Source organism: Mastacembelus armatus, chromosome 15 (assembly GCF_900324485.2).
Source record: "Mastacembelus armatus chromosome 15, fMasArm1.2, whole genome shotgun sequence".
NCBI lineage: Eukaryota > Metazoa > Chordata > Actinopteri > Synbranchiformes > Mastacembelidae > Mastacembelus > Mastacembelus armatus.
Window position 1 is genome coordinate 3,023,034 of NC_046647.1, and position 25,039 is coordinate 3,048,072.

The 25,039-nt window shown below is 37.9% G+C and overlaps 1 protein-coding gene across 3 annotated transcripts; it reads left to right on the plus strand.

Moving 5' to 3' along the window:
* Window positions 1-1,785: 1,785 nt before the first annotated feature.
* ctu2 (cytosolic thiouridylase subunit 2 homolog (S. pombe)) lies at window positions 1,786-23,608 on the plus strand. Of its 3 annotated transcripts, none has more exons than XM_026309264.1 (17): window positions 1,786-1,824; window positions 2,011-2,144; window positions 2,385-2,459; window positions 6,095-6,173; window positions 7,952-8,011; window positions 9,039-9,099; window positions 9,208-9,317; window positions 9,419-9,660; window positions 10,139-10,274; window positions 10,450-10,581; window positions 18,614-18,705; window positions 18,889-18,986; window positions 20,168-20,272; window positions 21,715-21,823; window positions 22,393-22,459; window positions 22,625-22,683; window positions 23,039-23,608. In XM_026309264.1, the coding sequence occupies exons 2-17, from the start codon at window positions 2,089-2,091 to the stop codon at window positions 23,097-23,099; spliced, it is 1,542 nt and encodes a 513-aa protein (XP_026165049.1). In that variant the 5' UTR covers window positions 1,786-1,824; window positions 2,011-2,088; the 3' UTR covers window positions 23,100-23,608. The 3 variants fall into 3 exon arrangements, with proteins under 3 accessions (XP_026165049.1, XP_026165050.1, XP_026165051.1); XM_026309265.1 differs by having other exon boundaries at window positions 1,791-1,824; window positions 2,023-2,144; XM_026309266.1 differs by having other exon boundaries at window positions 1,797-2,144; window positions 22,396-22,459.
* The last annotated feature ends 1,431 nt before the right edge of the window (window positions 23,609-25,039 follow it).

Here is a 25,039-nt window from a genome sequence, read left to right on the forward strand (position 1 = left end):
GGCACAGCTATGTTATGACTGGATCAGAGTTGGGAGTTTCAGGCTTAGGGGATAGTTGGGATATGGAGGTTAATTAGAGTAGTGGGAAAGGGAGGGAAATAAGAGATAGTGAGGATGAATGGATGACATCAAAGAAATTAGGGAGTAATGGGGAAATGGAGAGGTGACCTCAGAGGAGCAAGGAGGATAAACTAGTGTTCAAAAATTATTTTAAGATTCAGTGGGGAGAATGGTGTTTTGGCAATGAACCCAGTAAAGCTGACAACAGACAGTTGGGCAACTTTCTGGAGAAAACCTGGTCTGATAGAGAGGCATCCATCCCACTTTGGATACTGCAGCTCTCATCTGTAGACAGTTGGCCAAGTTTATTAGCCAAACTAAAGTCTGACAATCAGAGTGGGGATCAGGATGCAAAGACTCAGTCTTAAATGACTCTGCAGTCCCCTCCCCCAAACCTCAAATAGACTGTGTCTGCTCCTACCATCTAAATTATGTATGTATTACATTTAACTACTGTGCTTAAAAACACATTATATAGCTGTTTTTCATTCACTAAATTTTACAGTTTACTGATGTGTTTTAAAGGACTTATTGGTTTGTATTTTTTACATACATTTAAAAAATATATATACATACTGTATATATATTATTATATTCACTTAGCAGGCTGTATTTTGTTGCATTTTAACATTTTACTGTAATATAACAATGGAAACAATTGCAAGTTACAGAAGTACTTACAAAAATCAGAGACAGCATTTTTTGCTAATTGGCTTTTTGCTGAAAATAGTGGAATGAATAGCAACAGCGTTTATAAAAATAACTCTGCCACTTGACATGGGAACAAAACTCTATCCTTAACAGACATGGTCAAACGTTAATCCTCCAGTGAGGAACAAAGGAGGTTGGGAAGTTTTTATACAGGGGAAACAAAAGGCTATTGAAACGCAAGGGAAATCTGTAAATAACAAGACATAAAGTTACCTATCACTAAGATTCGTAACACAGGAAATCAGAAACCAAAATAAAAGTAGAAAACATAATTCCCCCATCATAACAGCTCCACAGTATCTTTGTAACACCTCCATGGTTATTTCGGGATGTTTCTGTGTATATTCATTTTTTGGGTATAGGTAAGACATTGACATCAACATTAGTGATATACAGAAAACATACAATTTAAAATACCTATATAGTAGTCTATATAGAGAAGTCTAAAGAGCCAGGTTCAGGAAAAACAGGTTATTCAGTTACAATTCCAGAATTAAAAAATAGCTAAAAAATTGATTAATCAGGAAGGACATTATGGAAATTTATTCAGTAAAGTAGATCAAAAGAAATTATATGGAAACACTTTATTAAAGAATGGCAACTCAAGTGGGATAAAGGGAAGATGGGAAGACATCTATATGCAATTCAGAGGGAAGTAGAAAAGATAAGATCAACAAAAGGGAATACTAGAGACTGAGGTGACTTACTGGACTAATGACACTAATGGTCTAAATAAAACTTTGAAGTTCCTAGGTAAACATCCAAATGGACTATGTCAGCATCGTCAGATTGAAGAGTTGGTAGATTACGTTTTATGGCAGTATCAAAAGTATGCAGTAGTTTAGCAAGAGAAACATTAAATGAAAATGTAAAAAAAATGTAGAAAGCAAGGGATAGAGGAAATCCCTTGCATATATTATAGTTGTTTTTTTGTAGGACAGTACTCAAGAATCTCGTAGGTGGCAGTAATGCCACCTTTAACGTTGAATGCAGAAGAAGAAGCAGCTCCTCTACGTCATCAGTAAGAGACACGGGATTGGAGCACGTTAGTTGGTAAGGAATAGTAAAATAGTCAACAGGATTATAGTCGTCAGTAATATTTAGAGAAACAGGAGGTTGTATCTATGTATCAAGATGATCTTGACGTTTCTTTGAATTAGAGAGACCTGGTGTTGGTGGAAAGTACAGTGATATTTTTTTTAAGTTCAAAGTTAGAAATACTGTTCGTTTTGCTGACAGACCTGTTTCCAGGGTTACTAAAAGCAGCGATTGGATTTAGTAGCAGACCACCGTATTGGTTTGTCAGCCAGCTTTCCAATGTGCCAGGTGGATGAAAACTACCACGATGACCTGGATCCCGCAGAAATGCTCAAGTAGGTCTTTAGTGATTCTGTCGTGTAACGTTAAGTTAATGGTTCAGTTTGAAGAAATCATGAAAAATGACAATATGATCATTTGAAAACAAGACACTTACCATTACTGTGGTTGTGTTGTAACCTCAACAGTATATTTAGACATTTTTCTAGTATAAATGTTAACAGATAAATGTGTCATAAAAATATGAATACATGCTTGTGGAATTTTAAGACAACTGTTGTTTCTCCACTTAATAGTGTTTCCAAGAAATGTATCAAATGCAAGGAGGCAAGTGCAGCTGTGGTCATCAGAGTGGGAGATACTTACTGCAGGTAAGATGTGCAGCATTCAGCACTGGTTTAACTACTGCTATATACTGTACGACTGTTGGGCATGGTTACATTACAGTTTGAGAATTGGTGATGACTGAACACAGTGAGTTTTGAAGTCTGACTTTAATAGCTGCAAGTAGCCCAAAGTGCTAGGTATTAAGTGCATTGCTGTTGTGTTTTTAGTACATTTTAAATTATTCTGCTTTTGTTTGCAGAAAATTGATTCTGTTCAACTAAAGTGTATTGTACTCAGTAATGTACATACTAATGTATGATGTATTGTGAAAAATTGAGTACTAGTGAGTACTAGAATTATCCAAAAGGCTATTTTTTCATCTGTAGTCCCCTTGCCTTGATGTTAAAAAACAGGAATACAAACAAGGCATACAGCCACAAACACCAAACATAACAGTTACTACCAACATGGCAAACAAAACACTAACTCCACAACTACATAAGGACAACAGTTAGGAACAATAAAAACATCAGTAAAATATACAGATAACCTCGCATAAAAAGACACATAGTATACAATAACATACACATGCACATATTTAGTGTTGCAACATACATGTGTTGATAATCCATTTTTTTTGTTGTTTGGTAAAAGCCTTGTAATTTGTTAATTGTTTGATATCATCTGGAATTGAGTTCCACTCTCTGGAGCCTCTCCAAGACCAGGTAGACTGACTGAAAGTGGATTTGCACAGAGGTATCACACAGTCTCCTCTCTCAGATCCTCTGGTGACACACTCAAAGGTGCTTCTTCAGCTAATATAGTCTACAAGAGCTAATCTTTGAATGTCTGTCCAACTTAAGAATTTGTACTTTTTTTAAGACTGAGCAGTGATGGTAGCTAGTATATATTGTATAGTACTGTCCACATTAACTAACTGTTGCCTGTACTTGTACGTTTTTATCAATTTGCTGTTGTGCTACTGCTCTATTCTGCATTCATAAGCCAAATATACTTGGGTATAATTTTGTATAGTATATCTCTGACAAGTACATACAAAGTAAACTAAAACTATACTATCCTATGTTATGTTTAAAAGAAGTACACTAATAGCACAGATGAATAAACTTCTTTCTGTGAGGGAGCACCTTAGAGGCATTTCTGACAGCAGTTCAAGTCAGCTGTTGTCCTGAGGCTGATTTTGATCCACTTCCAGGGTGTGTGATATTTTAGTACTTTAAAGTATTGACAGAACATGAAATCTGGCAAAAAGCTGAGAGAGACTACAAGCAGACTAAAAAAGTATAATAAAAAATTATATAATATATAATGAGGTCTTTAAACTTGACTTGAGTTTAAACGTAAATGGGCCTGTACAATCCTCAGAGGTGAACTGCTACAATCAAGGTTCTCCCTGATGCAACATAATTACAGTTCTGGTCAATAAGTTAGTCCAACAATCAATAAAGGGCCAATAAAATAAACACACACACACACAAATAAAAAGAGTAACGTTGCCGTGAACTGTTTACTAACAAAAAATTTTTGCATTCAAAAAACAAGGATGAGTAGCTAAACATAAAAGCCAGGGGTACACCCTGGACAGGTCACCAGTCCATCGCAGGGCCATCATTGCACAATCAACTTATATATACAGTCCATTCATAAAGTATTCAGACCCCCTTCGCTCTTTTTCATATCAGAGCAAAAACCAAGCCATGAGGTCAAAGTAACTGCCAACGGAGCTCAGAGACAGGATTGTTGATAGGCACAGAGTAGGGGAAGGCTACAAAAAAATTCTGCTGCACTGAAGGTTCCAGGAGCATGGTTGCCTCCATAATACTCAAATGGAAGAAGTTTGGCACAACCAGGGCTCTTCCAAGATATGGTCACCTGGCCTAACTGAGCCATCGGGGGAGAAGGGCCTTAGTAAGAGAAGTGACCAAGAATCTGATGGTCACTCTGACTGAGCTCTAGAGATTCTGTGTGGAGATGGGACAAAGTTCCAGAAGGACAGCCATCACTGCAGCCCTCCCCTGATGTGGGCTTTATGGCAGAGAAGCCTCTCCTCAGGGCAAAACACTTCGAAAGCCTGCTAGGAGTTTGCAAAAAAAGCTTCTGAGGGACACTCAGACTATGAAGAACAAGATCCTCTGGTCTGATAAAACCAAGATTGAACTGTTTGAAGCAAAGCACAGAGATACCTGTTCTCACCAGAAACCTGTTCCCCAACACTCAAGACCTCAGATTGGTCCGAATGTTCATCTTCCAAGCACTTTCAATTGTGTAGTGCATGAAAGGTGCTATACAAATAAATTTGTCTTTGCCTTTGCCTTCCAACATGACAGGGACCCTAAGCACACAACAAAGACAACACAGGAGTGACTTAGGGGCAACTCTGTGAATGTCCTAGAGTGGCTCAGCCAAAGCTCTGACTTGAACCATGGGGAACATCTCTTTAGAGACCTGAAAATAGCTGTCCACCAATGGGCTGAACTATAACAAAATTGAACAAAGTGAAGGGTGTCTGAATCCTTTCTGAATGCACTGTGTGTAGTATATAAACATGTGTGGCTTTAAGTTGGGTGTGATTGTACTGGTGGGAGTATAATCAGTTATTTTTTCACACAGATATGCTGGGAAGTGGAGGTGGCATTTATGATAAAGCCAAAAGTTCTTATGTCAGTGTTGATGGAAAGAATTTATTGGATTGTTGGAGGGGTCCTGGCTTCACATCAGCAACAACAGAAAAGGAAAGAGAACCAATTACATCAGTGGTAGGACCCTAGAGGATGTCAGTAGTAGTTGGACTGATAAGAATTCGTAATTGTCTGGGAAAAGTTGCTGCAACCACATGAGGAAATAGGATCATAGATGTTAATGTCACTAACACATCTTTTAAGTGTTCTGACCATTTGTACAGAGTTGGTTTTTGATAGTTCTGACTGTTTGGTACTGTACTGATGTTGACAGAAAACCTCAGTCACCATAGATCCATTAGCAAGGAGTTAGCTCAGTGACATTGTCCGCTTTGTTGCACTCTTTGATGCTTAATAAAAGCTTAATAAAAAGAAAATTCCTTTTAATAACCTGTAACCAAAATTGTGAACTCACATGGGGTTGACTTACCTTAGATGTGGAGTCCAGAGGTTGAATCATGGCAACTCGACTTTTAGTTTTTAGGTCGAAACATGTCACTACTCTAAACATCATATGTACTTCATATGTACGACTGAGAATCTTCAGACTTCGATGTGGAGGGCTGGTGCAATTCATGGGGACCAGAGTCTAGGGGCACTAGTTGTTTGCGTGGGCAGTTGCTCTGAACTGGCCAATTCTTCTAGGTCAGCAGTGGACATTTGTTGCCCCAGCTTCTCCAAAACATTGTACCACCTTCTGTGCTGGATAGACCCAGATGAAAGAGAATCTTCTCACTGCAAACAACTATCCAGGGCTCAGAAGCAGGAGGTGTAGAACACTTCCGTGTTACACGTTTAGCACTGGGCCAGGGATCCTCCAGATCTGATGACTGGTGACCCTGGGTCAAGACAGGGAAGCTTTGTGGTGTGGTTGGGATCACAGGAAACTTCAATGTTTTTTGAGTTTAGGACCAGCTCATGGTCTTCAATCTGATAATGTTTGGAGAGTTTACTGACTTTGTTACTTACATGTCTTTCAGGGGCTGTTTCAAGGAATACTTCATTCACAAGTTCAGAGCCATGCTGGGCAAAAACAGGATAATTTTTCCCGGTGAAAAGGTAAGCAGTTTATTTGTAACTCATGATTCTCTCCTCACGCAGTTTAACAACATTCACTGACTGCAGTTCATATTTTTTATGTATTTTAGAGACTGATTTACATAATGTATGTATGTTGCAGCCTGATTGTTTAAAATTATTTTTTTTTCTCTCAATCTACAATTTCTGTAAATTTCTTAAAAAGGAAAAGCTGAAATATCACATTAACATAAGTATTCAGACCCTTAAATCATTTGAAAATTAGCTCAGGAACCACCCATTTTGCTTGATTGTTGCTGAGATGTTTCTACACCTTGATTGGAGTCCACCTGTGGTAAATTAAATTGATTGGACATGATTTGGACAGGCACACACCTCTCTATAGAATGCGTCACCGCTGGCAATGCATATCAGAGCAAAAGCCAAGCCATGAGGTCAAAGGAACTGCCTATGGAGCTCAGAGACAGGACTGTTTTGGGGTGGGGTGGGGTGGGGTAGGGGTAGGGGTAGGGTACTATGAGGTCTTTAAGGTATGAAGGAGCTTGATCATGAAGGGATTTTATGGAGATACTGGGACATCCAGGTAGTAATGAGAGAAGGAGAACCTACAGTGCCACCCTATACCCATCTGGGTTTTACGGCAGATTGACTAGACGGAAGCCTCTCTCCAGTGCAAAACACATGAAAGTTTGCAAAAAAAAAAGCAGACTGTGAGGAACAATATTTTCTGGCCTGATGAAACAAAGATTGAATTGTGTGGCCTAAATTCTAAAGGTTATGTCTGTTGGAAACCTGGTACCTTTCATCAGCTGCCCAATACCATCCCAACAGTGAAGCATGGTGGTGGCAGCATTGTGCTGTGGGGGTGTTTTTCAGCAGCAGGTACTGGGAGACTGGTCAGGGTTAAGGGAAAGCTGCATGGAGCAAAGTACAGAGACATCCATATTGAATTAAAAATCCTTCTGTTAACACTCTACCCCATTCATAACCTTGTCCCTCCATATCTATCTGACCTCCTTCATGTTGCCACTCCCTGTTGTACTCTCAGATCATGCTCCTTCATCCACTTGACTGTCCCCTCGGTTTATTTCACCACCATGGGGAACAGAGCTTTCAGCCACTGTACTCCCTGGCTCTGGAACTCACTACCACCTGAGCTCAGAAATATCAACTCATCTTGTATAATTTTAATGGTTTTATTGTTTATTTTGCACTTGTTGTATGGTGTCTTTCTTTCAGAAAGGCGCCTATATATAAATGTTTTTATTATTGTTATCCTCAATGAAAACCTGTTCCCCAGCGCTCAGGACCTCAGATTGGCCTGAATGTTCACTTTCCAATAACTAAGCACACCGCCAAGACAACACAGCTTAGGGATAACTTGGTCAATGTCCTATAGTGGCCCAGTCAGATCCCTGACTTGAGCCCTGTTGAACAGCTCTTGACAGACCTGAAAAAGGCTGTCCACCTATGGTCTCCATCAACCTGACCGAGCTAAAGAGGAATTGCAAAGAAGATTGGCACCCAGGTGTGCAAAGCTTGTTGCGTCATACCCAAAAAGACTCGAGGCTGTAATTGCTACCAAAGGAACTTTTACTAGATACTGAGTAAAAGCTCTGAATACTTATGTAAATGTGGTATTTCATTTTTTTCTTTTATACAAACAAAATTGAAAACAGTGAACACTGTCTGAATACTTAATACTGAATGCATGATATATATAGATACACATATAATATTGAGCTTAACTTATATATTTGCAATAACTCCCTAACTGCAAGTCTCTTCTTTGGTTGTAGGTGCTATTGGCTGTATCTGGAGGACCTTCTTCGTGCTCAATGCTCAGTCAAGTCCAGGAGGTTTATCCGTTTGTCTCTTTATCTATCTGACCTTCTGTAGTCACCATGAAAACTTGTTTGATACAGTGTTACTATAAAATAAATAATCCCAGTGTTTTGATAACTTGTGGTGTCACATGAGAAGAAAATAGAAACCAGAGTAATCCATGTATTTCTGGCTTACTTGGCTCTGGTAGTGTATACTTTCACTTCTGTGTAATTGAAAATTGTGTCCATGCTAACACAACTATGCCAAGTTGAAAGCAGTTCACTAAAACCAAATGTAAAGCTGTAATTTTTATCTGTTTGCTTTAAGGACGGTGAGGTCAGTTTGTCAGATATTTGTGGGTTGCGAAATGTAAAAAAAAATTTAATAAATTTAACAAGTAAAATAAGTTAAAATTTAAAAAGGCTGTAAAAATTCTAATTTCCAAATATATCCATGATGCAGGACAATATCATTCAACACTGAAATGTCAACAGGGAGTTAGTGGAGCCAGTGACCTGTTGTATGTAGAAACATTAATAATTTTCATTTAAAGACAAATCTTTCTAAATTCTTTCAAAATTGTTTGCATTGCATGAAATTATCTAATAAATGATAAAATGATCTTGCTCATAGTCAGCGTATGAGTCAGAACTTGTGAAGTCAGTGAGCATGTTATAACTACATGAATTTAATGTCTTTCCTGAACCGTCCAACTCTTTATAATTTTCATATGATACTTTTTACCTGTTACCAAGAAATTGTTGAATGTTGGTAGCTATATAGGTACCTGGACATCAGTATTTATGATGTCATTGAACCCAGAAGCCATTGACTTTCTTTATGTAGAAACATGCATAATTTTTTTACTAACAAACAATCCTGGCCTTTGTATCATAACATGACAAGATTATAATAGATTATAAAAATAGATGATAAAATGCAACTTAAAATTCAAGTGAATATTCACAATCTGAATTGAAATTCTAATAACTCTTTAGGTACAACAAGAATTAGAAAAGAGAATTATTAATGTATTTGAAAAATTTTGGTTTTTCCCAGGGTTTAAGTCAGACTGCTCACAGGAAGTTGAGATTCTTACCTGGCATTGTCCACATTGATGGTATGTTCCGGAGTATTACTGAGTGCAATCATTTTCATGGCTTTTGTCATTTCTTAAATGATTCTGACCAGATGATCTTAAAGTGATTCTGTGTGTGGTTGTTCCCAGAGGGTGGTGCAGTAGGCCACTCTATGGAGGAGCGTCAAAAGGCTTTGGCAGAGCTACAGACTGTGTTTAAAGCTACTGGATTCCCTTTCTACTTTGTGCCTCTGGAAAAGGTCGGTGAGGATGTAGGAGTGGTGTCCTGAACCTCAGCAGTCTGTTACAGTATTTGCTCAAAATTTTGTAATTTCAATGTTTGTGCCTCTTGACTTTCCAGGTTCTGGATCTTCCCAGTTCTGTTGTGGCCACAGCCACAGCACCCTCAGAGCACCCAGCTAGTGCCTACAAATCAGCTGTAAATGACTTCATTCACATTGACAGCAGCAGCTGTTCAACACCACTGGACCAGGAGGAAACATCAATACCTGAGGTTCAGGAGTCACATACTCAATTCCTGCAGCAGCTTATTGTCTCAGTTAAGACACTGACAGCCAGACAAGACCTGCTGAACACATTAAGGTTAGACAGAGAAGAGCATCGTCTCAGTATCACTGCTTCAACAGTACCTGACTCTCATCTGTCTTGATGTTGAATCTCTATTTTATTAGTCATGTTTAAGGAGATGTTGATCAGGAATAATACACCACACTTTCCTTGAGTGTTTACTCATATATGATAAAACATTTGAACATTTGCTCCTATTTTGTATTTAATGGAAGTTCATGCATGTTTAATGGCCTTTACCCCAGTGTTGTGTTTTTTTTTTTCTCATGCAAGAATTATTTGCTCCTTCCTGAAATAAAAAGACATGGTCAATATACAGTACTCACATACAAAAGAAGGTCAAGATATAAGGAGAAAGAAACAGGGATATAGAGAGGGAAAACATAGTATGCTGTATGTTTGGCATTCTGCTTAACAGTGAGGATTAGGATGTGGTAAAGCACAATAAGTATATCTGTTCCCTCTGAAAACACCAGGTATGTTCTCTTTACAGGCAACATCTGCTGGTGGACACAGCTCGTACTAAAGGCTATAGTAAGCTGATGCTGGGAGACAACTGCACCAGGCTGGCTGTGAAACTGCTGACCAGTGTATCACTGGGCAGAGGAGCACAACTGGCTCAGGACACGGTATGTATGTGGGGGTATATGTATAAACATATAACATTTTACTTACTGTAAAACAGACATATTTACACATTCATATTCATTCCTTCGTTCATTGTCCTGCATTTATGGTTTTCACTTTCTTTATCGTTGTTCAAATAATATTTGATGTATGAAGTGTAAAACTTTGTTTTAACAGGGTTTCTCAGATTCCAGGTATGGTGACATAATATCAGTGAGGCCAATGAGGGACTTCTCCACCAAAGAAATAGCTTACTATAACCATATTTTCAGCGTGCCTTCTGTATTCATACCAGGCCTGGACACTAAGGTAAGCTCAAACTACCGCAGTAGATGTGACAGTAGCAGTACACATGTCAAGTTGCAGCTAATTTAGACTTATGTACATAGCGAAGTGGTTTATAGATAAGTATATGTTCTGTATGGTTGTAGACAGTCCTGTGCAGACAGTCTCAAATGTTAACTACATATTGTGCAGAGCTGCACATCCTGCACACCGATTGGGTGATCTTGGTGAAGTTGGAAAGATTCTGAGTCCTTGGATCAATAAGTCATAAGCACAACATTATTAAAACACATATAATGCTTTTTACAACTGTCAGTAGTAGTCAATAGTAACATTTTGACATTTAACATGTTTCAATAAAGCAAACACATACCAAACATATCTTTCATTGGAAGATGCACTTCTTAAACACTTCATGAATCAAGTTTAAATTAGTGTACTCACACTAGGCAATCCATACTGTACCTAGGCACATTTGACCCCCAAAATTCAGCTCTTTTGACTTGTATGAGTGCTGTATGCATGCCCAGCAGCTGGACTTTATATACACAGTCCGATCACTAACCTAGCCTGGAGACAGAACAACAGCAGTGTGTCCTGAGTCAGAGCATTCTTCAGGTTTCCATCATGGTGATATGAGTGTGCTCTGGCCTGGATTGTACAGTGTGAATTCATGACAGCAGAGGAGTGGGGAGGGGGAGCATTCGTTCTTGGGCACGGTACAAAGCTACTGTTCCTAGTGTGACTACACCCTTAGTAACCTTTTTTGAGGCAGCAATAAACATTTACTAAACTCTTTTGTTGCACTTTGAGATTTTTCTTAAAATGTAAAGTGCTTTATAAATAAAATGTTCTATTATTATTAAACATTGATCCAGAGACCTGTATCATGAAGCAAGATTAGTGGCTTATGCAACTATTCTGTCTTTGGGTTCTACCCATGTCTGCCTGTTTTGTCTTCAGGTACTCTTGCCTCCTTTCCAACGTCCAAAGACATGCAGGTTAGGTTATTGCTGACTTTAAATTGCCCGAATTGCTTGAATAGGAGTTAACGTTATTGTGACTAGTGATCTGTCTAGGGTGTACGCCACCTCTTTGAAATGTCAGCTGGGATCAGCTCCAGCTATCCTGGAGCCTGCAATCCTGGATACCAGGAACAAGTGGTAGGGATTGTGTCTTTAGACCTGTTTTCCTTCACTGATCCAGATCACTGGAAAAACTGAGTGATCATTTCTACAGGGTCCTAACAGGGACGAAAGAGTTAATATCCATCCATTCCCTTATCTAGACCCGCTTATTCCTAACCAGGGTCATGGGTTCTGCTTGAGCCTATCCCAGCTCTCTTCGGGTGAAAGGCAGGGGCACATCTTGAACAGGTCACCAGTAATGAGTTACAGTAATCTAGCCTTGAGGTAACAAATGCATGGACTAGATTTTCTGCATCATTTTGAGACAGGATGTTCCTAATTTTGGAAATGTTGCGCAGGTGAAAGAAGCCAGTTCTAGAGATTTGTTTTATGTGTGAGTTAAAGGACATGTCCTGGTCAAAAATAACTCCAAGGTTTCTCACAGTAGTGCTGGAGGCCAGGGCTATGCTATCTAAAGCAGCTATAATTTTAGAAAAGTTATTATAAGTCCAAATACAATAACTTCTGTTTTCTCTGAATTTAAAAGTAGAAAGTTACTGGTCATCCAGGCCTTTATGTCAGTTAGGTACCCTTAAAGTCTGGTTAACTGGTTTGTGTTAACAGGTTCCATAGATACATACAGCTGAGTGTCATCTGCATCGCAGTGGTAGTTAATAGAGTGCTTCCTAATAACATAGCCTAAAGGAAGCATGTACAGGGTGAACAGAATCAGTCCTAGCACAGAGCCTCGTGGAACTCCATAACTAACTTGTGGCGTGTGGAAGGTTCAACATGGACATCTGTTGCATGTGAAACATTAGCAACACAATAAATTTTGAATAGAAAGCTAAACAAAATATTATTTAGCTCCAGCCTACGTAATATTAAGCTTACATAAAATATTATTTAAAGTAGAAGAAAATATTAACCTAGTAGGCTACTTAATATGAAAGACTTGAAGCAGCACTTATAATCCCATACTCACCTTCACAACACTGCGTTCTTATTTTCCTCTATTAGTGATGAATATGATGGCTTTACAGGAGAGCTTTTTTATATGTTAATAGACTGTTTTTCCAGGCTAGATAAAATTCTTTGAAGTTTGTGGAACACCATATTCTTTCCAGCCTTTGTGATAAGTGCTCTAAGGTACAGATATGTGAACTTTACCATACAACATGATCAATTTGGTAGAGAGTAGGATTGAGGCAGCTGCCCTTCACTTTGTCAGGCAGGTCCTATTTAAGTGATTTCTTGATTGCAAACAGGTGTGGCAGTAATCAAGGGTGTGGCTAGAGGAATTGAACTCAGGTGTGATAAACCACAGTTATGTTTTAACACTTTTTCACACAGGGCTATGTAGTTTTAGATGTTGTTTTTCCTTAATAATAAAAACCTTCATTTTAAAAACTGCATGATGTGTTTACTTGTTATCTTTGACTAATATTTAAATTTGTTTGATGATCTGAAACATTAAAGTGCGACAAACATGCAAAAAAAATAAGAAATCAGGAAGGGGGCCAGTACTTTTTCACACCACTGTATGTGTCATCCACATTGCTTGTAGTTTTGCAGATAGAGCATGTTGTGTAAATATCGAGGGCAGACGGACACCAATGATCTTCTGTGCTGTCCTCACTATACACTGTAGGGTCTTGTGATCCGTGATGGTGCAGTTCCCAAACCAGGCAGTGATGCAGCTGCTCAGGATACTCTCTATAGTCCCTATGTTGAAAGTGGTGAGGACAGGTGGAAGGAAGTGGGCTTTGCTCTGCCTTTTCAGAAAGTAGAGATGCTGCTGGAGTTTATTGACTATGGTTTTGGTGTTGCCAGATGAACACCAATCCTTGTTCTTTGTGTAGAAATTGTTTCGTCTTTGACAGTCAGAATGCTGTTATGTCTTATAGTGTCTTGGATCATTAATAGGTCATTAATCTAACATGTAAAATTGACATTGATGCAAAGGATTGTAAGTTCAAAAGGGGCTGTGAATCTATAAGCCATGTCTATCTATGAATCATCTAGACAACTTTATGATCATCTTTGAGACAGGCCCAGTTGTGTTAGAGTTGTGCTAAATTTTCACTTTTCCTCCCAGCCTGATATTTTGAAAGTCATCTCTGAACAACTGAAATTTTAGAGTTTAGTGGCACCACTGGGTTTTCTGATGGTATTGCTGATTTATTAAAACCTGTTTAGCCTGTGTTATGATGTAGACATAAACCTGTCCCTCTTAATGCATGTACAATACTGTGCAAAATATTTAGGGCACCATTAGATTTGTTGTTTTAGCAATACCATGGTGACCATGTATGTTTATTTCTGTCTCTTTATTAGAATTTAATTGGGAAATGTAGGAAATATGTACACAGTTAAAAAAATAAAAAAAAAAAAAAGGCAGAAAAAAAGAAAGTATATTTATCACATATTGAACTTCTTTGGGCAGCCAAGATCAAATTTACTGCACCTGTGTTTTCCCAGGTAAAATTCAAGGCATGTGAACACTTAGTAATTTAGTGCTTATTTGAGCTGTTTTTGGTTATGATTAATTCAGTGTTAGGTCTTAATCATAGTTTTTTGTAGAGCACCATATATACATCAAGTTTAAATCTTTGAATCCTGCCTAATATGTAAGACCAAGACTCCATCATGCCATTCAATTCTCAGCAAAATGCCAATGATTACAGAATTTTACAGGCATAAAATCATAATTTTGCATTACCAAGACCAAACTGACAGGGAAATCAGTTAAAGAGCCTGGAATAAAGCTAGCATGGACCTGGCTTAGGGTCTGGCAGCTTCATCTGGATGCAAAGTTGAGCCTTCCAGAGTATAAAGAAGCTTAGTCAGGAATGGCCTTTGTAGTTAACTACTAACATATATGATGAAATGTGATGAAAAATGTGTGAAGTCAAACCTGTTTTCCCACTTTTTCAAAGAACATACATAAGTATTTTGCTGGCATGTATTATTCCTGTGATAAATGTAAAAAAAAAAAAAAAAAGTTCCTCACCAGATAGTGGATGTTTTCGTTTCAAAACAGATTTAAAATTTTGTTCTTTTGCTCTCAACTTCTGTGTAATCAGTTTTCTGAACCAGAAGTAAAACCACTGTTTTTGGAACTTATTTTTTTGTATTTCCTACATGGTGCTCAACACTGATACCCAAAAATAAAGTATCTTTAATGTACTTTAGACTGATGCCAAAGTATTTTATCACTAGCTTTGAAATTTCAAATAAAATACACCATGAAAATCCAGCATCTGCCATTTTCTTCCTGCACTACAGTCCTCTGAGCGGGAGATTATCTCTGCTGCACAGGACTGACAGCATGTTGGCTGCGTGTGCAAGGCTTTCTTTTTCTTTTGGTTAAAGTACTTCTTGTGTAATAATCCTATATTGTGCTGTATATATATTTTAATATTCATTAAAATCTCTAAAAAAAATTATAAACCAATTTTATATTATTGTTATAACCATAAGCATAAAACACCATACCAAATTAGGTCAATGTAAAATCATTTTAAAATTACAAGCCGGATTACATTACATGGACACATGTTGCATTCTAAGACATCATCTAAGAACTCAACAAAATTTTATTTTAATAAAAATTGTTAAGCCAAAGATGTTTTCAGTTTTTATGGTGATTGCACATGCTGCCAAAAATTTGTTTGCGCTGAATTAGATAATACGTTATTTTCTTGAATTGAATTGCGTGTCTTTTCGTGTACAAATGAATAGAATTATCATTAGATCACTGAGATATTGGAGTTTAATGTGCGCTGAGCTTATAAGTATTCTACTGATATTTAGGGTGATTTGTTCTCTACCCAAACTACATTTCATTGGTGATAAAACAATGTTACAGCACAGTGAAATGCCCACCGAATTTATGTTAAATGTTGACCCTTGATGTACCATCATTAATTTGCTGTGCCCCCATGACACACATACCACACACTTTAAATTGACCTCCACTAGAAAATGCCACCACTCTGACCTTAACACAAAGAATACCACGCTAATTTACATCACCATCACATTATGTCCTCTTAAACAAAAAACACTGCTATTTAGATAATGTCGCTGTAACAGGAGCACTGAGCTGTATAATTCACTAACACATTATTCTGTTTCAAGATCACTACATCTACTAACACCAAGAGGGACAATAAGGAGCTCACTACTGGCTTGAAAAAACCTTCTCAATAGTTTCACCAACACATTACGCTAAAATGAAGTTTATAACGAATATGATAATCTAATAATCATTAAGACGGCCTTCTTCCTACATGTACACAATTAGGAATAAATCCCTTGTGCCACCAGCAACTACTATACCTGAACGTACTTGTTCATCTATGATCTATGATGTGTTTTTCATTCTTTCCTATCATGCCTGCAGCACTGACAGACTCCAGCTACAAAGTTTCCAGCTAGAAATGTCCCCATACATCATGCTGTCTCACGTCCTCCTGTACATTTGATTGATTTTCCATCTTCTCTCAGCTTCACAATTGCATTTTTTTCACCCATAGACAGCTCTGTGGTTTTCATGTTGGTTACACCTCTAGCTATAAATGCAGTCCTCACAGGCAAAACCCATATCTGAAACTGAGCATAGACATTCAGCACTATATATTGTTTGAATAGTCAGTGTAAATAGGACACACCTGGCCAACAAAACACACCTGTCAGTCACATGTTTTTATTTTTGCTCATATGGGTTGGATGGGTTTAAACAAAAGGTGTAGTTTTCTAAGTTGTGTGTCAGATACAGCTGTAAATACCTGAAAATAAAAGCTGAAATGTTGATCTCGTCTAATATTCATATCTTGATATCAAACTCAAATGTTTTCAGTCTACAGCAAAAATAAAGGAATTGGCCTCACTGTTCCAATACTTTTGGAGGTTAGCATATTTGCCTATTATTGTTCTCTATAATGTCTAATAGTGTAGTCCTGTACCACACAAACTGTTTTGGTGTCATGACATGAATCCCTACTTGTTGTTCCTGTTATTTTTCTGAAAGATGCAAAATCTCTTCCTCAGCTAGAGTAACAGTTTCAGAGGGAGTAAAACAATAGACTCTTCTGTGCTTTTTTCCACTGGTTCCAGGTTGCTAAGAAAAACACAACACTGACCAGAGTACATAATGGTAACTTCCTCTTGTGCCTGCTAAGGCTGGGAATTCCATTCACATTTTTCTTTCTAAGGCCAACATGTCAGAATCCAGCAGCTTTGTCTTCTCATTTAAACCCTGCAACTGTTTATCTACCTCTTCAACTGTTGTCTTAAGGCCAACATATTTAAACATCACTGACCTCCCTCTCAGCCTGTCTGTCCTTTGCTTCTTCAAGTTGATTCTGATTTATGATTCTGACTTATAGCTTCAGCACTGCTAAAATTTGAAGTCAGCTGATTGTGCTTTGTGGCAAAAAACATTTTGTTCTGAGCACACTTTTTAACCTCTGTCTGCATCTTTCTTTTGTTTACTGAGCCCTGGTCCAATATGTCCAAACACCTTGAAGATGCACACATTCCTCATGGATATCAAAGTTAAGACACATGTTCTTAGTCATACCCTGTTCACGGTTATGTTATGCACATCCATAAACTTAAAACTGACAAGGGACTTTACACAGGGACTTTACACAGTTATATCCAGGGTAGTTTTTTCAAACTGAGAAATCAACTGATTAAATGCAAAAATGTTTCATTGAGATTGTAATTGATTGTTGTGATTGAAAAATTGTGTTGATAGTTAAAATGTGAAGTTTTAAAATTCAGCCTCATGCCCTGTTGCCCCCATTATGATTACTTTGCAGGTAGAATATGTGACCTCCCTAATAGAAGCTCCATATATAGATTATATAGATCAGGCCATGTTGTCATAAATTTTTAGTTTGTTCTTATATGTTATGTTTCTCATGTCTCTCCTTGAATGATTTGAATACCTGAAGGCATATGTAACCTCATTTGCTTTCTGTCTTCTCGCTATCCTATTAATACTTGCATTGCCGTCAGGAGAACTACTAACAGCAATCTCAACAAAATTAATTTCCATCCCATATGGAGCTTCTGTTTGGATGAAAACAGCTGCTGTTTCCAACTGCTGGGAAAACAATAAAGCCTAACACGTCAAAAAAAAAAACCTGCCTCAGACATCAAACATTTGCTGGAAATACAGAAAATGAAAATTGCTGCTGGCTTGGTTAGCCTGCCCAGCAGTAGACAAAAATAAGCTAAAAGCACTAAACTAAACCCGTAGGTCTCAAACCTGCCTCATGCACCAAATGAAAAAAATTGTCAATTTTTTAGCAAACCCCCTTCACACTCATCAAACAAACTAATGCCATAGGCCTCCAGCTGACCTCATGCACCAAATATTTTCTCTCTGCTCTATCCACTCACCCCAACCGGTCGAGGCAGATGGCCGCCCAAACTGAGCCCGGTTCTGCTGGAGGTTTCTTCTTCCATTAAAGGGAGTTTTTTCCTCTCCACTGTCGCCAAGTGCTTGTTCATAAGAGAATTGTTGGGTTTTTTGTAAAGTGCCTTGAGATGATTGAGTTGTGATTTGGCGCTATACAAATAAAACTGAATTGAATTGAACAGAATTGAAATATTGACTTAGCAAACTATTCTTGATGATCTTATCAGCAGTAGCATAAAAAAGATATTGCATACATTTTTCCTTGCTATTTTTTTGATAAACAGAACAAAATATCAATTGTGACAGATTGGTGCAGCGTCTGCAATCGTCTGGTCACCGTACCGGTCTGTGAAGAGAGAGCTGAGCCAAATGAATGAATGGATGGATGGATGGATGGATGGATTACAACATTGCTATATTACAATATAATAGTGGCCTAAGAGTTTTGCACACTACTATACTTCCCCAGACTGTGTGTTTGTCTTTCCCACAGACCACAAACAAGGCCAGTATCCAACATCTGACAGAGAGCTTTGTCACTAAACTGCAGACTGACTTCCCCTCTACTGTCAGCACTATATATAGGTCAGTGGGAAACTTACATAAAAGGGTTGACAGCATTATAATCACTGGAATCATCAGTGGTAATGACATATGTACTAATTCCTGTTGTTTCTAAATATTAGTAAGAGTCAAAAGGTCTTAACATTTTTAACCCACACAAACTACCTGCAAACCACAGGTCATTAAAATTGCTGTCTTCTGTAGGACCAGTGAGAAGCTGCAGACAGCATGTAGAAGCTCCTCCACTGCTGACTGCTGTGACAGATGTCTGCTCTGTATGTGTAGCCTTGATACAGCTCCGGGTGAGTGTGTTATGGAATCGACTGCTTCAAGGATAAGGAATAAGGAAACGCACATGTACAGATATGCCTTTTTAACAAGGAGTTAACCTTGTTTTACAGTAAACATTAGTAGGAACTGCTTTGGGTAAGCTCATAGTTTGAATTTGTTTATTAGCTGTGCTATAATGAGCCACACTGTTTAAAAAAATGCATTGCTACTACAATCCCTGCACAAAGGGACATCTGTACTGAGCTTTGCTGCTTTGGTCCTGCTTAGTGGCCTAACAGATGATGATCTCCTTTTCTCAGCAGCTGCTAAATTCAGCTAAACTGTTTTTTCTCTATTCTTGTGTGTCTGTCCTGGAAAAACAAAGAGACTCTAGCCCAGGCACACAAACACAGATATACAGAGGGAAACCTCTGTTTCTGTATTTGGCTCATATATTTCTGCCTCTTTAACCTAATCTCTGCCTCTGTTTTGGTTTTACACCTGCCCCTCTCTTAAAGTGTATATTTTTTTTTCTACTGTGAAGCTGGAGGTTATGATCACAACACTACAAATATACATGTATATAATAATTTTTCAAGTGTTATGTCAGTGAGCTGCCTACTGTTTTTATGTATATAGCCTCCAAGGAAGATACAATAAATGGAGGAATTCCTAGTGTTCACAATGATAAATAGTAAACATAACATTAATTTCTTCATCAATGCATAGTATCACACCAAATAAGAAACTTCAGACTGATACAAAGTCCTCACACTATCTCACAACACAATTCTAACCTTGCAAATCCTCTCAAAAGCCCTTCACTTATTCACTCAACAGGATGCAGTATAGACATGAATAAGCCATGTGTTTTCTTACATTAAGAGCCTGCAACTAATGCCAAAGATTGAACGAGATAGGGTGTGTACAGCTACCTGGATCACAAACACTGTAAAGATCTTATATATACACAGAAATAAAACTAATAGGTAGAAACAGATTGAAAATGTTTTTCACCATTAAACCACTACATGTCTTCCTTGAAATAGTGCCGACATAAGCTGTTCATCAAACAGTTTGTGAATGCCTTCTGCAGTGAACACCTTTTGTTTAGCTAGAACAGACAGATGCATTCTTTACCCGACATGAATGAAAACCTTCACTAGTTTGTCCTTCTCCATTCTTCACCTCTGCATTTGTCTGCCTCTTTTAGAGAATGCTTCAGCCTTCCAGGCCACACTGATCTCAGAGCAGCTCTCCCAGAATACATTTCTAGGAGCTTCGAGGAGTACTAAGATCATCCCAAGACAAAACCAAGGTACATTGTACATGTTATCTACACTCATGTCTATATGGAGCAAAATCATTTTAATTTTTGACTTTTTTAAAGCAAAATATGGCGAAAGCTCAGAAATAAGATTCTTGATATTTGTGACTTTTTGTGAAGATCAGATTTGGTTATTTCATGACCAATTTATGCACTAAACCAGAAAATCGTAAACAGTGCCAATTACTTTTTCTTGCAACGATATGGTGATACTGTACATCAGAAATATACAACAGAAGATGCACAATAGCTAATAATGTTATTTTCCTGAATGAAATGTACATTAGAGAATAAAGACATACCATGACGTCCAGTGGAAATCAGTCTCATGGTTATGTCCTCATTTCATCCTTCACTATCTTCTTCTTCTTTCATTTCCCACCCCCCCAGTCTGCCTGTCTTCTTTTGTTTTTTCTTTCCTTCTCTTCTTTTTCCTGTCCAGCTACAGAACAGTTCAACTACTGAGAGTTACAGAAGTCAAGATATGAAAGGCTCTAATTGTACATGACACTGTTTGAGCCTGTGTTTAATATGTGACAACTATAAACACAATAGATATTTAACAGTAACTCCATACTCTGCAATTCTATGATGATAGTAAAAACTACACACTGTTTCAGTGTATTACATACATCAAGCTAAAACTAAATCCAAGTCTTGAACTGAATCTAGGTAGCATCTTCATCTATCTACTGTATATATAACACCTATATCTATAACACTGTATATAGCAGCAAAAACTCATCTTCAAACTGTACTAGAGTTTAGAGTTTCTAGATTTCAGTATAACACACTGATAATACACTACAACAGCAGCACAAACTGCACCCAATAAAATGATCAACAGTCTGAAAACAAACTGAACATTTATTAAATGACTGTTGAATTAGATTGACTCTGTTTGATCAAGGGGTACCTAATAAACTTGCAAATATTTGCTAATGAAACAAAAACAAGCGATCTCCTAGCACTGTCTGAAAGTGCACTTGTAAAGCTACTGCCCTCAAAACCCATTTCTTAAATGCTATGGACTCAAACCTAAATTAAAAACAGTATAGACAGTTTTTAAAAATGCAACTGCAGCTATAGCTCTCTTGATATTTACTTAAATCAAAGCTCAGTAAACGCTAAAATGCGCTCATTACCAAGTACACTGCATTCATTACTAAAGTAACCTAGTTTGAGTAAAATTGCTGTGGTAGTTACTTTACTCATAGAAGCTCTGACCTTTAGACATTGCAGCAGGTCTCACTTGCTCCTCTTCTCTGCACAAGGTCTCAGGCTGACTCATAGGGTGTAATGCTGCTTGGCAAATTTGGTGCAGTGCCATAGTTAAGTTTTTGGGGGACCTGAGATTGTATTTACTCATATCTCCTGTTATTTTCTTGTGTGTTTCAGCAGTTGATAAAATCTGTTTACTGTTTATATTGAAGATCCACTGGAGTCAGAAATAGCTGCTCCCACTGGACAGTGCTGTTCCTCTGGAGGAGAAGAGGGCTGTGGGAGTGCAGAAAATTATGAAGTTTGCTATTCATCTGCTCAGTCAGTATTCTCTTGTTTGTTCTCTTAGTCTGATTGAATCATATCTTGTCATCTAGTTATCATGGACTCATAACATGCAAGTGTGTTTAAGTAACCTAATTCTAAACATGATTCAGGTTCTTGACCACCTTTTGGAATCTTTGGTGGAGAATGGTACAGTTCTCAATTGTAAATGTTGTATAATGAGATGTTCTTCAGTGATTATTAGAACTACTGGAATTTTGTTATCTATTAAGATCCTTACACACAACTAATTTAGATAAAGCATACCAGTATATGTCCATGCTACTACATTTGCTAATTAGTACTAAATGCAGTTGGGACTGACAATAATGTCATTAGTTTTGTAGTTTTATATTCCCATTGTTTATGTAAACTATCTTTACATCATTTTTGTGTTTTTGAAGTGTTAACTCTAAAGAGGGTGTTGTAGCAATAGTCAAAAGGTCAAATTGCCTGATTCACTGATAAACAAAATCCTCTGCTTTATACCAGATCAGTAAATTATGATCTTCAGAATCTACCTTTGACCTATTTTGACTATTTTCTGTGCTATTGTTCTATTGCAGCAGACCACAGACAGCTGATGTAAAGAGCTTTTTGTGTTACAGCTGTCAGTTGACCATCAAAGATATGGTGAGTGACAACATATTTACGTGGGTCATGAATTCCAACTGCAAGCTTATATTTATTTACATTTAACTACTCAATTTAAATCAGGAGTATAAATATGCATGCTTCTAGCTAAGATAGTATACATAGATTAGCCTTTATCAGCTCCAGTCTGCTTGTTTTGCCTAGTCATCACTGGAACATCTCCCTCAGTACGTTCTGTCAGAGGCTTGGAGGAGGCACAGCAGGTAGGGTCTACTTTACATCACAGTTTACAAACCAAATCATCTTATGTTTTAATACCTTTATACCTATATACCTTCTAATACCGTACTTTTTATTTATGTCAGCCCAGTATGAATATCTAGACTCTGTGTACCACAATCGGACCAGATCAACATCAGTTGTTTTCTGATGCCAAAGTTAACTGTCATCTTCTGTCAACTTGTTTGCTTTGTCAAAATATAATTGAGTTAAACATATAGACCCTTCCTTACTGCCATTTAAATAAACATAACCATAAAAACATTAAAGGCTCAAAGCAGTTAGGACAGGTATCACAGTTCTATCTTATTTGGAATCAAGTTGTGTTGTGTTACGCAGGTCTCAGATGAGAGAGGAGATCAGTGAGTTTCTGCTGGATGATGGTGATGAAGGTGATTAGGACGAGGAAGCTGTGAAGCAAAGTGATCACCTCCTGCAATCCACTCTGAAAAAATGTACATCACAGTTATACCAATTTCAGCCAGCAGGCACTGAAAGACTTTAAAATACAAATACATATCGACATGTATAGAATTTTTACAAAACCACTCATCCATCATCTCCTCCCCAGCAACACACACCTACACGTTTGTTTTTTCTACTAACATTCATCTTCTGCAACCTACACAATATTGCTATGATCCTTGACTTAATCTATATGTAACCTCACCCTAACCTTAAATCAAGGTGTTACTCTAAATTCAAAGATTTACATGATGGTCCTCACACATCCCCACAGTTCCCCATGAAGTCACAGGTTCTGTTCCCCATAATGTGAGTAATACCAAGTATGCACATATACACAGGGGATTCAGACCAAGCAAATACTCAAAATATATCCTCATACTTGTGTACATTTTCAGTTGGACATTTAGAAACAGAACATATTAAAGTACCTATTAATATTTTCCATGTGTAACTTTTCTTCACTTCATCTTGGGATTGCTGTGCAACAAGTAATCCCAAGATATGTTCTTCTTTTTTTCTCAGTAATGAAGGCGTGGATTACTGTCTCAAGTTGTGGTTTTGACAGGAAAGGCTTAGACTTAGCCAAAAGTGAAAAAAGCTGCACCACTGCACTGATCAGCCAGTCCAGTTTAAAATCTATTTTCACACTCAAGTTTGTGACAATAGGTTTAGGCAGTTGTGTCAGAGGGTCCAGGTCTACAGGGGACCTGTGGGACCCCACATGTAAGACAGACAGGGATGACTGGAAATGTTCAAGACTGACACAAAAAGTTCTCTCTGTCTGCTACGACCTAAACCACTCCAGAGCAGTGCCACGGATGCCCACCCAATGCTCTAAACAAGATAATAAAATGTTGTGATCCACCATATCAAAGGAGGCAGTTAAGTCTAGTAAAACTAAGGTCACATAGTCCCCGGCATCATTAGCCAGGAGGATATCATTAAAAACCTTCAGCAATGCAGACTCTGTGTTTTGTAAGGAGCAGACTGGAAAACTTCAAATATACCATTCCATATACCAATCAACATACCAACTTCAATATATCAACATATCCTAGAATTCTTTCATATGTTACGCATTGCCCCCTAGTCCATCCAGGCTATAACATAAATGGGGGGCTCATCTGGGATAATTTAATTTTAATAATTTTGGTGATCCCATTGAACAGTGGTTGCTGTAGTGGTTTTCAGGCTTTTGGAAGGCAGACGTAATTATGGTGACAGATTTGGTCCAGAGTTTTGTGGCTTCTCCTTCACTGTAATTATTGGAGAAATGTAGGAAATCTAATTTGATGGCCATTGCAGCTCATTTTGATGTTATGTTACTAAAGCAAATTAAAGAGGTAAAGAAAATCTAAGTGGAGTCTGACAAAACGTGACATTTTGTCCGGGGTCAGCTCCTCTGGTATTACCAGTAATGTTGACCTTACTGACTATAAACAGCCACAACTGACACAAAGTGCCATACACCATAAGCAAAGACAATAAATAAGTGAATAAAAGAAACAAAATAGATAAATAATAAAGAAATAAAAACTATAAAAGACTAGTAGAAAGTAAGTCACACCGGTCCAAAAGCGAGAGAATAAAAGTGGGTTTTAAGATGGGATATAAATATGGAGAGAATAGGGGCCTGTCTAATGTGCAAAGGCAGTTGGTTCCACAATCTTGGGGCAGTGGCAGAGAAGGCTCTATGTCCTCTGAGCTTCCTCCTTGATTTCTGTACGTCAAGCAGCAGCGGATCTGCGGACAGGACCGTAAGGGTGGAGCAGTTCAGCAAAGTAAGTTGGGGCGAGACCATTTAAAGATTTAAAAAGAAATAAAAGAATTTTAAAAACAGTAAATTACACAGGCAGCCAGTGGAGTGAGGCT